Source organism: Perognathus longimembris, chromosome 18 (genome assembly GCF_023159225.1).
Source record: "Perognathus longimembris pacificus isolate PPM17 chromosome 18, ASM2315922v1, whole genome shotgun sequence".
In the NCBI taxonomy this organism is placed as follows: domain Eukaryota; kingdom Metazoa; phylum Chordata; class Mammalia; order Rodentia; family Heteromyidae; genus Perognathus; species Perognathus longimembris.
This window is the reverse complement of record NC_063178.1, coordinates 24,210,201-24,222,889: the sequence shown is the minus strand read 5'-3', so window position 1 is coordinate 24,222,889 and position 12,689 is coordinate 24,210,201. Positions and strand designations below refer to the sequence as shown.

General features: G+C 37.1%; 1 protein-coding gene across 1 annotated transcript in view; it reads left to right on the top strand.

Moving 5' to 3' along the window:
• Gpr158 (G protein-coupled receptor 158) overlaps nt 1-12,689 on the top strand; it is a 296,234-nt gene that overhangs the window by 15,118 nt on the left and 268,427 nt on the right. Inside the window, exon 2 of the mRNA XM_048367807.1 lies at nt 11,107-11,212. Coding sequence (XP_048223764.1) covers nt 11,107-11,212 — 106 coding nt within the window. The remainder of the gene's footprint in view (nt 1-11,106; nt 11,213-12,689) is intronic.

The following is a 12,689-nucleotide window of genomic DNA, read 5'->3' as shown; positions in this document are numbered from 1 at the left end:
GCTTTTTTAAAGCTCATAAACTCTTTCTTGTTCTCATATGATTTCTTTTTATAACAGCACGTTTATTTTCTTTAAATTTCCTTAAGGATATTAATTAAAATATCTATATGTTCTCTTTAGATTCCCTGAATTTTTGCTATTTGTTCCAGGTTCAGTTGTTTGGTTGTGCCTATCTGTTCTCCTTTATACTACCAATTTTCCTTAAATGTAACCCTTTGTTAGCTATTAGCTTTATGATTGGGGACCAAGTTAATTTATACAGTTGGTGTGAATTCTTATGACAGATGGGTTTTTTCCTGAGTAGATTTCTCCCTGGATTGCCAGGCTTCGTTCCATTGAGGATGCTAGAGAAGGAAGTTGGCAGTCTCTGCCTGGCTTAGCTCTTTATTCTGTGAGAACACTGGAGAACTAACCATCATCATAGGAGCTTCAGCTTGCTTCAAGGATATATTTTCAATAATTCTTTGGTGTTTAGTATGAGAATAAGTCATACAAGGGATGAGATGAGCCTGCTAGTATTGCTGTTCATTCGGAAGTCCTTTAATTTATGACCTTGATGTCAGCCTCAGTTTCCATTCCCACTCTTATGCCTGTGGACTTTGAGCTTCAACTCTTTCTGGATGAGCTGTTTCTACCTCTGCTACAACCGTTTGAGTCTGTCATGAATTTAACTGCCACTACACTAGCTTATCATCAGCATGGCCCTGGAGGATTCTGACAAATTCATGATTAACTACTTTTCTTCATTATGTTATTATTAATTATTATTTTTATTTTGTGTGTGTAGTACTGATAATCAAACTCAAGTCCTTGTCCAAGCTAGGAAGATATTCTACCATTAAACTACATTTTCAGGCCTCTTTTAGTATTTAACTACTCTTACAATAGTTGTATATGAAGGAAGGAGTTAGAAAAGCTCACATTTAATTAATCATTTTGAATGAAAACTTGAACTTGTTTCTTCTGACCAGTTGTGTTACTTTTATACCTAAAATCTTAGCTCCTTTACTTATTAGCAATATGTCCTTCGGCAAGCCATTTTGCTTTTTTGTGTCCTAATTGCTAAACTGTTAAAGATGAATGTTATTAACATATACAGTTGTAATATAACCTGGGAAGAATAACATCAAATATAGTTCTAATGAAGTTTTAAAAGTACATAGCATAATGTCTAGTATGCAATAAGCACTCAAAACTGATAATTGAAAATATAGGATCAAAAGAGACAAAGAAACTGTGTATTTAGTTTGTATCTAGGTAAAGTTTAATGGGAAATAGGCTTTTTTGGGGGTGGGGGGAGGGTTTGGTACTGGAGCTTAAACTCAGCTTGGGCAATGTCCTTGAGCTTCTTTTTTCTCAAGGCAAGCACTTTGCCACTTCAGCCATAGGGCTACTTCTGGCTTTTCCTGAGTAGTTTATTGGAGCTAAGTGTCTCATGGACTTTCCTGCCCCGGCTGGCTTTGAAATATTCTCCTCAGATATCTGCCTCCTGAGTAGATATTATTATATAGGCAGGAGCCACTGCCTTTCAGCGGGGAAATAGTTTTATTGGTCTTATTTTCTGTTAGTATTTCTGGACTGAAGTGTCTATTGATATAGGCTACATATCTTAATTATCATGAATGACTGACTTTATATATAATGTTCCGATATAGAAAAGCTTATGCAATTTTATTTTAAGACCTATATTAATAAGAACCAACACACACAGAGATTGAAAGCAGTGTGCATAAATGTGAGAAATTATTAACAAAAGACATATTTTGCTTAGATATTGCAAGCATAACATAACGTAACATAACATAACATAACATAACATAACACAACACGGCAGGTGTAATTAAATAGCCAGAAAATCTCAAGGTGCAAAATAGCAAAATACATAAAACATTTTTTCTTTTCTTTTTTAAAAAGTGTGTGTGTGTGTGTATGTGTGTGTGTGTGTGTGTGTGTGTGTACTGGGGCTTGAACTTGGGGTCTGGGCCCTGACACTTAGCTTCTTTGCTTAAGGCTAGCATAGCTAGCCACAACTCCACTTCTAGCTTTTTTGTGGATTAACTGGAGCTAAGAGTCTGCTTGGGCTGGCTTTAAACCACTGTCGTCAGGTCTCAGTTTCCTGAGTGGTCAGGATTACAGCTGTTAGTCACTACTATCCAGCTATGATTTGCTTTTAAATCCAACTTGAGGTTTCCTGATTTTGTACATATAATGTTTCAGACTTTACTAAGGAAGTCTTGACCTGATTGCCAAAAAGACTTCTCAGAAGAAAATGCTAGACAGATGGAAGACACATGTACTACATAAAGTTTTGGCAAGCTTCTCCGGACATGTCTGCTACCAAGTGGTGTAGGGGAGGAGAACATTTGCTTGCTTTAAGACACATTTCTGTCAAATACTACTGTAAGAATATCAATTGGTGAGTAGTTATATTTTAGGGAAATAGACTTAAATTAATATCTGGCAATGTTTTGGGAAGATAGATTATTACATAATGGAACTACAGAAAAATTGCTTAAAATGCTTCTTTAAATTTGGTTTTGTAATTAAGTAGAAGAGCATTTGATAATCACATATTTGTACAACTGAAGCAAAGTGTTATTTTACAGAAATACAAGCAGCAAAAAAAAAAGAACTTATTTTAAGGCTTCATAGTGGGTCACTATGTGGCAATAAGGGAGAAATCACAGCATTTACGATATGATCTTTAGCCATCAAGGAAGGGGCCCAGTTACCCTTAGCTGTCAGGTAGCCAACAATTGTGTTGTTATTGTTGTTGGTGTTAATGATGGTCCTGGGGCTTTAACTCAGATCCTGGGCACTGTCCCTGAGCTTTTTATTCAATGATAGTGCTTTACCACTTAAGCCACAGCTTCATTTCCATCTTTGTTTTCTTCAGTGGTTAATTGGAGTCTCACCAACTTTCCTGCCTGAGCTGGCTTTGAAAGGTGATTCTGAGATCATCCTAAGGCTAACACCTTAGATACTAGCTACTGAGTAGCTAGGAGTACAAGTGTGAGCCACCAGTGCTCAGTTTATCTTATTAATAACTTAGCATTCTGCGATATGTGCCATTCACTTAGACCTGTTTAGAGTGTGTATGAAGCCTGACATTGACCCAATAAATCAAATCCTACTATTATGCCAATAATGTCTTCATCCTCTTTGTCTGTTTAAAGAACATCATAAAAACATTTCTAATCAGGTTTCTGAAATTTAGAGGATTATCACTAAAGTTTTCAAAAATAATCACTGACTTTCCTGTCTTGATCTGTATCAAATACAATTGCCTCAGTAGATGAAAGACATCCACTATTGGCCCAAATACAGATTCCTATATATTCAGGATCTCAAAAATAAGTGGATTAAAGATAAGAACTAACAATTTGCTTAATAGAAGAGATGAAATGTTTGGAAGACCAGAAAATGTTTTTTACTGTCCAGTGCTCTTCAGGAGTGAAATAAATGACAATTTTTAAACGAAACTTCTTCCTATTACAAAAATGAGTATTTTTATGTTAAATAAAACTTACCCTTTGTCAGGTGGGAAACATTACTTCCTCCCATAAGAGTGCTTGTTGCAAAACATGACCCCAGGAATGGGCTAGGTGGAGAGGTCAGGACTTCCCACTCTTGGCATATTCGGCAATCTAGAAGGGAAGTTCAGTGGCCCATTCTTCGCCTAATCCAATTGCAAGTTTGAGTATGAGGTTATAGTACAACTAGCTTGATTTTTTATGATTTGATTTAAGGTACTGTATCATAAAGGTACAGTATAATCAGGTCTTGGCGTGAATAGGTTTTATATTTTTACTTATAAGACAGTAAAAGACTCAACTGACAATATAAATGCTACCTTTCCTAACTAATAGACTATATATGAGCTACCTATTTTTGACATTATTTTACTTAGTCTTCTAAAGCTATGAATCAGACAACTGTGTATTTTATACCTAGTATTATAGTGAGGATCAGATATGTGTTAATAATTTTTTGAAAACTGAAAAGAGCTATATAATCATGAGGATTTAAAATACAATGCTTAGCTGGGCACTGGTGGCTTAAGCCTGTAATACTAGCTATCCAAGAGGCTGAGATCTGAGGATTGTGGTTTGAAGCTGGGACAGGCAGGAAAGTCTGTGAGAGTCTCATCTCCAATTATCACCAAAAAGGTTGAAGTGGCGCTATGGCTCAAGTGGATGAATGCTAGCCTTGAGCAAAAAAGCTCAGGGCCAGTGCTCAAGCCCGGAGTTTAAGCCTCAAAACTGGCACAAGAAAAAGCAATAAAATATAATGTTAGTAAGTGGTATACTTAGTTGTGAAGATCAGGGTTCACAGAATATGGCTACTTTTCTCATTAGTCATATGAGTTATAACTGGCTTGGCTTAGTTAACATTATTTTAATTGATTTTTCACATTATTGTATGCTGTTAATGACACTTAACTGTATCTCTAGTGAATTATAAAAAATAACAAGAGGTTATTTTTCCTACTGTTGCTTTAAAATGAGCAATTGTTCTTTTTTAAGAAATGGAAAATTTCAAGAAAGAAAAACTTTGCCTCCTAATTACTATAATTGTAAGAGGAGGATAAAGGGAAAACAGTCTTTGAAAGTTAAGTGACAGCTAAAGAAATGATTGTATTCAAGAGGCTTATTATAAAATCATCAAAATTAACATCGTGCACAATGTGCCCTGGAACCCGTGACATGCCACCTCTGTATGCATGCTACTGTTATCAGGACAGAGACTCGTGTTTCATGGGAAGTGTGTGTGTGTGTGTGTGTGTGTGTGTGTGTGTGTGTGTGTTGGAACTGTGTAGCATGCTGCTAGAAACAAGAATATAAAATTTCCTGAACACAGGGTGACCTCTACAAACTGTCAAATTGCATTAACCTGCAAACCCAATCCTAGTGTATCTAATTTTGGGGAATAGAGTATAGAGACCAGGGTATGTCTTATTTTCTTTTTTAATCTTTCATGCTTCTGAGGACGAACTCAAGGTCTCATTCTTGCTAGATGAGTGCTCTTTCATTGGAGCTGCACTCCCATCTTTTTTTCTTAATTTGTGAATTCCATTGGTCAATTATTGCTCTTCTTTACAGAGTTTTTAGACTTCTATTTAAAAAGTTATTGCCTAGGTCTATATCTTGAAGTGCTCTGTATGTTTCCTTCTGGATGTTTCAGGTCTTACAGCTAAGTCTTTGATCCATTATGAGTTGGTTTTTATACTGACTGAGAAAGAGCAATCTACTTTCAACCTTCCATATATGGATATCAGCTTTCCCAGCACCACTTGTTAAAGAGGCTTTTTCCTAATACATGCTTTTAACAGGTATTTTTTTGGGTAGAATTCTGATGGAAACACTTGCTTGGGCTCATTTATGGATCTAATAATCTTATGTTATTTCTTCATGTGCCAATCAGCCTGTTGGATTTACTCTTTAGAATATAACAATACCTTTTGCCCATTAAGAAAATTATGATTCCTATATTTTTTTGTCTACAACTCAAGATATTATTTCCTTGTCAATTTTAGACACTGCAAAATCATCCAATATATTGTCCTTTGTAAAATTTAATTTTCTTGTCAAGGTGATGTACAGAGGGATTACAGTTACATATTCAATCTACTGTCTTTTAGTTAACCGTGTCCTTAATGTTCTTCCTCAAGCAAAATTAAAACAATCCTTATGTTATTTACTTAATCTGAGGTTTTCATGGTTTTTCTGCTTTTAGATTTTGTTCATGAAACCTTTTTATACATCATCACGAAAATAATTCTGTGCTACCAGCTATGAACTTAACAGTTTTATCTTGCACATTCAAATCTTTAACATCTTGGGTTTCTCTGTATGCAATAGTGTTAAATGGGATTACAGCTTCTCAATATTGCCATCTTTTATCATATATCTACGTGCCTAATATACATATTTATCTCTAAGCCCCCTATTTTCTTTCTTTCTTCTTCCCCTTCCTTCCTTCCTTCCTTCCTTCCTTCCTTCCTTCCTTCCTTCCTTCCTTCCTTCCTTCCTTCCTTCTTCTCCTCCTCTTCTTCCTCTTCATCTTTTTTTGTTTGTTTGTTTGTTTGCAACCATGTCCATTATGGTCAGGCAGTCTGTCTAATAGCTGGCTGGGAAAATTCTCTTTTATTTTGACCAAATGACTTTTTATTAAATGTGAACTATCAAGTTTCTGAACCTCCATCTGGAATTTTGATTGGTTGTACATTAAATTTACAGCTCAACTTGATGAGAATAGACATTTATTACAATGTATTATCCCCTTAGAGAGCATGAGATGTTTCTCATTTTGCTCAGATCATGTTTCATCCATTTTTAGAGTTTACAAAATTTCTCTGTAGAAGCTTTGTATAATCATGATTAATGTAACTATTAGAGAACTTATGGATCTTGTAATTTTAAATGGGATCTTTTTAGTTATACATTTTTATGAGGGTATTACTGCTTTATAGAAATGCATGGTTTTCATTCATTGAGCAGGTTTCCAACAACATTTCTCATTTAGCTTACTGCTCTCATATTTGTCGGCTGATGATCTTGTTGCTAAATGAGCACATTATCTATAAATAAGAACTTAATCTGTTCTGATCTTACTGTCTCATTTATCTCTTTTTAGCTTTGTGAATGGGGATTTTCATGCCTCAAAGGTTATATAGATAGCTGTATATATAATAATTAAGTTTAGACTCTGCTTTCATGGGTATCTTCTAAAGTTCTGGAATGGGTACTATGAATTAGTTTTATGACCAATTGTTTTTGCAAAACTTACAAAGGTAAAACATTTTAATTGCAATGGTTAACATTGCAGTTAAATTCTAATGTGAATCATTCCTTAGGATGTTTCATCTTTGTGAGAAAGCTTAGGTTGGATTGAGTAATATATATTAAAGTAGTTTGCAAACACGTTTATAGCTAAACTCTCCCTAGTCATTCTGGTATTGAATTGGCTGCTGCTAAATCTAACACTTCCCATGTGCCCACCCATCATGCAGTTGCAACACAAGTCTGTAGAGCCCAAGGCCATAATGTGATTTGTGTATCAATGCCTTTTTTATCTGCTTCTGCAAGAAGGCTCCTAAGCCATATATAAACGTCAGAACCAATAAACCATTACCTTTACTTGGCGCGATGCTGGACAGAACCAAATATTATTATAAAAGTGAGCCGCCGAGAGGCGAAGGCTTGAAAACGGTTGTGGCGCTGGGAATGAAAGGGGAAGAGTCAACACACAAAGGACACAGCGAGTCTGACCTACTGCACTGACATAGACTTGACGTGGACACGCGTGCATGGAGAAAGTACCTTCGTGGAACAGGCAGGTCCAGTTGGGGCCACATTTCGAGAGTCAGGTGGACAAACGGGGGCACATGACGGTCAGCAAGGCAGGGCAGGTATTTTGGGGGGAGACTATTTACACACGTCCCATTTTCTGGAGGCCATTTTCCAGGCCTCTCCGTCCCCAAGACGTGCACCAGCAGCCATTCCCCCTTGGCCAGTGGGCGGCCCTCCGGATGGGGAACAGCACTTCCGCCCCACAGGCGGGGGTCACCGGATATCCGGCTGTGCAACAGCCCGCCCTTCCGCCCCCGGAAGGCCCGGGGATCTGCAGGCGCTGGCAGAAGGGATGGACTCGGACTCCCCCCCCTGGCCTCGGCTCAGACCCCCTGGGGGTTGGCACTTGCAGCTTCCGGCGCTGGCTTGGACGTGTGCCCCAACTTGGTGACTTGCTCTCCGAGTGTCAGGCTGCTTCAGTGGGCAGCGTGATCAGTGCTTTTGAGATAGTCTATTCTGAAGCCAGTTTTATGGAGGAAACTTCCAGAACACTTGGTAGCCTCTTTCCATGCCAAAGCAACAGCTGCTGACGAGGAAGCGGGAAGTTTCTGGGATTTCAGGTGACCAAGTGCCCCCCGTGTTGAGGATAGTTGAGGAACACTTGACCTCATTTATGGCTAACAATTATGGTAGAAAATAGGATTGTTTTCATTGGTTTATACATATATACTCTGTAAATAAGATTTATTTGTATTTCATGTGTGTGTGGCGCTGTCCTTGAGCTTTTCTGCTCAAGGGTAGCATGCTACCACTTGACCTACACCATCTCTTCTGGCTCATAGATTTTCCTGTCTGGGCTGCTTTCCAACCACCATCCTCAGATCTCAGCCTCCTGAGTAGCTAGATTTACAGGCGTGAACCACTGGCATGTGACCTTTTTCTTTCTTTTTAACACAGAGTTGTAGTATGAGAATTTAATGGTGATATTTTTATATGAGGTTTTTTTTTTTTTTTTTTTTTTTAATGCTGCTGAAGCATTTAACTGGTACTGGGTTTGAACTCAGGGCCTCCTGCTTGCTTGGCTTGCACCCTACTACTTGAGCTCTAGTGCCTCCAGCCCAGCTTTTTGGTGATTATTTTGGAGATAGAGTCTTACTGCTTGAACTCCAGTCTTCAATATCTCAGCCTTCTGAACAGTTAAGGTTGTAAAGGTGAGCCACCAATAACGGGCTCAATTTACTTATTATAGCATTCATTTATTATCTATCTATCCTGTTTTAGAATTGAGTGTCACAATTCTTTCTTCAAGCACTCAGTAACTATTTCTTGAACTTAAGAAGGAATATATTTTTTCTATTTCTATTATTTTCTAAAGAGCATGAAGTAAAGTCAGATATGTGTTTAAGGATTGGTACAACCTTTAAGGAGCATACTTCTATTGAAAGTCCCAGTAGTGAAGGTAGTAAAAAAAAATTCTCCCTAGATCCCTTCATTACTTCAAATGATAGCTTTCCATAGTCTCCAAAACATGAATGCAAGTTCTTTTTCTCCAGTAAACATCTTCACACATTATAAAATGTTATACATTTTCATGTCACTTGGTGCAGAATGTGTTCCACCTTTGTGTCCTCTGCAGAAGGACACTTATGTCCTTAAAATATTAAGAAAGTCACCTCTGAAAATAGTAAGAAGGACAAAACAGATAATCAATACTAATTGAAAGAGCAAAGGACTGAAATAGGTTAAAGCATTAGGTCACGGGAATCCAGTTACTTTTTCATGAACTTTTATACTATGAAAACCACAATAGTATTTTTCAAATGGAGTACATTATTATGAAGGATTTGCATGTTTCCTGGGACAATTTTTGAGTTTTTTTTTTGCCAGTCCTGGGGCTTGGACTCAGGGCCTGAGCACTGTCCCTGGCTTCTTCTTGCTCAAGGCTAGCACTCTGCCACTTGAGCCACAGTGCCACTTCTGGCCGTTTTCTGTATATGTGGTGCTGGGGAATCGATCCCAGGGCCTCATGTACTCGAGGCAAGCACTCTTGCCAGTAGGCCATATCCCCAGCCCAATTTTTGAGTTTTTATTTTACTAAACATATGAACAAATTAAACATTCTTTGGGTTATCTGGATAACCAAATACTGGCAGGAAGTTTTATTAGCCCTGTTTGGTTTTGTGCCTATTTTGAGTATATTAGCCATAAGTAGCATGGTGCTTTGTTATAGAGTGACAAAAAAAAAAGCAGAAGAAGAAAGTAATTTATTCACCCTCAATTATAGGCTAACTCTAGCCGTTGTGTGAGACTTCACAGTAGCGTTTTAAAAGAAAAAAGAGATGTGAGAAATTAATCATAATATGTGGTAAAATAGAAGTGCCATCTAGTTTTGAGAAGTGACTTAGTATTGTCAAAATATAACATCACTGATTTTCTTAACATTCAAATTTAATTTTTGTAAATTTTAAGTTTTGTTTTGTAAATCTGTGGGCAATTTATGGCTTTAAGAGCAAAACTGAAGAAGTGGACCTGTGGCTCAAGTTGTAGAGAGCTAGTCTTGAGCAAAAAGAAGCTAGGGACAGTGCCCAGGCCCTGAGTTCAAGCCCCAGGACTGGCAAAAAAAAAGAGAGCAAAAATGAGGAATTTATGGTTGTTTGTTGTTGTTGTTGTTGTTTTGCCTTTCCTGGAGCTTGAACTCTAGGCCTGGGCACTGTCCCTTATCTTCTTTTGCTCAAGGCTAGCACTGTACCACTTGACCAGTTGAGTCACAGTACCACTTCTGGCTTTTTCTGTTTATGTGGTACTGAGGAATCAAACCCAGGGCTTCATGCATGCTAGACAAGCACTCAACCACTAAGCCACATTCCCAGCACTTGTGGTAAATTTTATGTGTACACACACACACACACACACACACACACACACACATTTGCTATTACAGGAAAACAAGCTTAAGTTGGAGTGTAGGTCTTGAAAATAACGTTTTTACTTTTAATGTTAGTGGGGTGTTTATGAACTACTCAAGTTTTTGAAAAACGCATTGGTAACCTTTAGGCTTCTGGGCCCAGGGAACAGAATACTTATTTTAATAAAATCTGTGTGTGATGGCTCACATAGGACAGCTATTTCTACAATTGTTGCTGTTAATGAAAAATAGAAGGGAGGCAGGTTAGGAAATATGGAGAAATTGGTTGGAAAAATGGAGGAATTTTAAATGTGAGACTTTTAAAAAACAATTTAGCATTTGTCTCCGAGTTTATAAATTCTCTTAATTGATTTCACAAATGGCTGAGAGTCTTTTTGTTTCCAGATTTAAAAGAAAAAATATTTTTTAATCAGTGTTTCTGTAGATATAGTAAATGTGCTTGATATATGATATTGGAAGACCTAAAGAAGTGTTTAAAGTTGTTGTGATCAGAGGAATGAGTAGCTTACATTCTTATACACTTCCAACCTTCCTGTATGCCACTTGAAAAAAAGTGAAATGAGGAATTGGCTTACTTTAATAGAAAGTTTTGTTTTTTTCCATGCCCACAGTAGTATTATCTGGGTTCACATTTATTGAGCATACAGGCATTTTATGAGGGGCAAAGGACAGTCAATAATACACAGTTCCTGTCTTTGGAGCATAGTTTAAACTTCTGCTTGCTTACTTTGTATCTTTGTTTGATATGTTTCAGTTAAATATGAGAGAGCATTTTGGAAATTTTTAGTACATTTCTTATGCTGGTTTGTCTGATTTCCATGACAGAACACAAAGTTAGAAATGGTAAAGGCTCAGATTAATTGTTCTTTCTATTTTGTTCAATTTTAGGGGTGTCATGAAAGTTGATATAAACCTTCAGAAAGTGGACATTGACCAATGCTCAAGTGATGGCTGGTTTTCAGGAACTCATAAGTGTCACCTTAACAGTTCTGAGGTAAGAACATGAGAATAAGATTCTTTGAAATCAGTTGCCTTAAATCAGGTTGCCTTCAATATGTTTTATTTGTGGATGAGTGAACAAGAAGAATGTTCCTAAGGAAAATAATTCTGGGCAGATCTTAGTTTTGTCAAATGAACTAAAAAAGGAAAAGAAAAAAAAAAGAAGAAGAACTATTCATTTTGGAGGCCAAAAGTGAGGTTATATTTAAAAATTGACTTTAGTTAAAATCTGATCCCAGTCTTCAAAATGAACATGGAAATTTAAAATGACTGTGAGGTGAGAAAACAGTTCTGGGAGGATGAATCAGATGAAACATAGTTTGCAGAGTAAGGTTCTTACTGTAACATTGATGGAATTCTTTCAGAAATAATATTATATGATAAGAAAACAGCAGAGAAGGCACGACAGGCGTATTTTGCAAAGAAAAACTATCTGTATGAACTTGTAAGGGGATTGTGTATAGTTGTGTTTCAGTATTCAGCTTCTACCCATCCTTGATTTGATGAGATTCTGGTTGATAGGGAACAAGAATCATGCTTCTGGAAATAAGATTATTCTTTTCCCCAGAATAAAGACTCGTTGCTTATTTATTTGTGGTTTCAAAGAAGAAATGCGATATTATTCTAATGATTTCCTATTACATAATCCACATCTAAGATCTCAAGGTAAAATGGAACCAATATACAATAAAGTTTTCTGATCTTAAATGTTTAGCCTATCCCAGTATGAATTCCAGGAACTTGTAAGGAAATTCAGCTTAATATATTTACAATAGGTTATTTCCACAAATGTTATAAACTCGATCTTTCCGTTTGAATGTTTGCCACCTGCAAATGGCTGTTGTATGTAATACATATGGTGTGGTTTTAAAGAAATTTAAATCCGAAGGAAATTAATCACTTACTTGTACTATCCCACAAAGAAACAAAAAGCACACCTGTTCATGAATGTGCATTCATGCATACATGCCCTTTCCATGCTTAAAGTGTGTACATCCTACCGCATGAATCCCTGCCCCATATCTAGATACACCCAGTTCTCCCACACCTCCAGATAACCTACTGTTCCTACATCCCCATACACTCCACACCTACCCCTACTCTCTTGCTCTCTACTAAATACCATTCAAGCCACCTGCCCTGTTGTAAACTTTGTAACCTCTCACATCCCTCTAAATCTGTTATACCTCTTCACCATATCACAGTTTACTCCCTTCACTTGCTCACTCCTCTACACATTCTCATACCTCCACCAAATCTTATGCTTCACCAGACACCTCCACACAGCCAACTCTCCTTTGCCTTACCTGTCCATCTTGGACCCAAGTATATATGTGAGTACTTTTGCATTGTTGGCTCACAAAAGTGACCATACTCTTTGTTCTGGTTTCAAGTATTTCTGAAATTCTGCTTCTCTTGGAATGATTCTAGCATTTCTAACGATACAAATTTCAGTCAGTGACTTGGTAAAA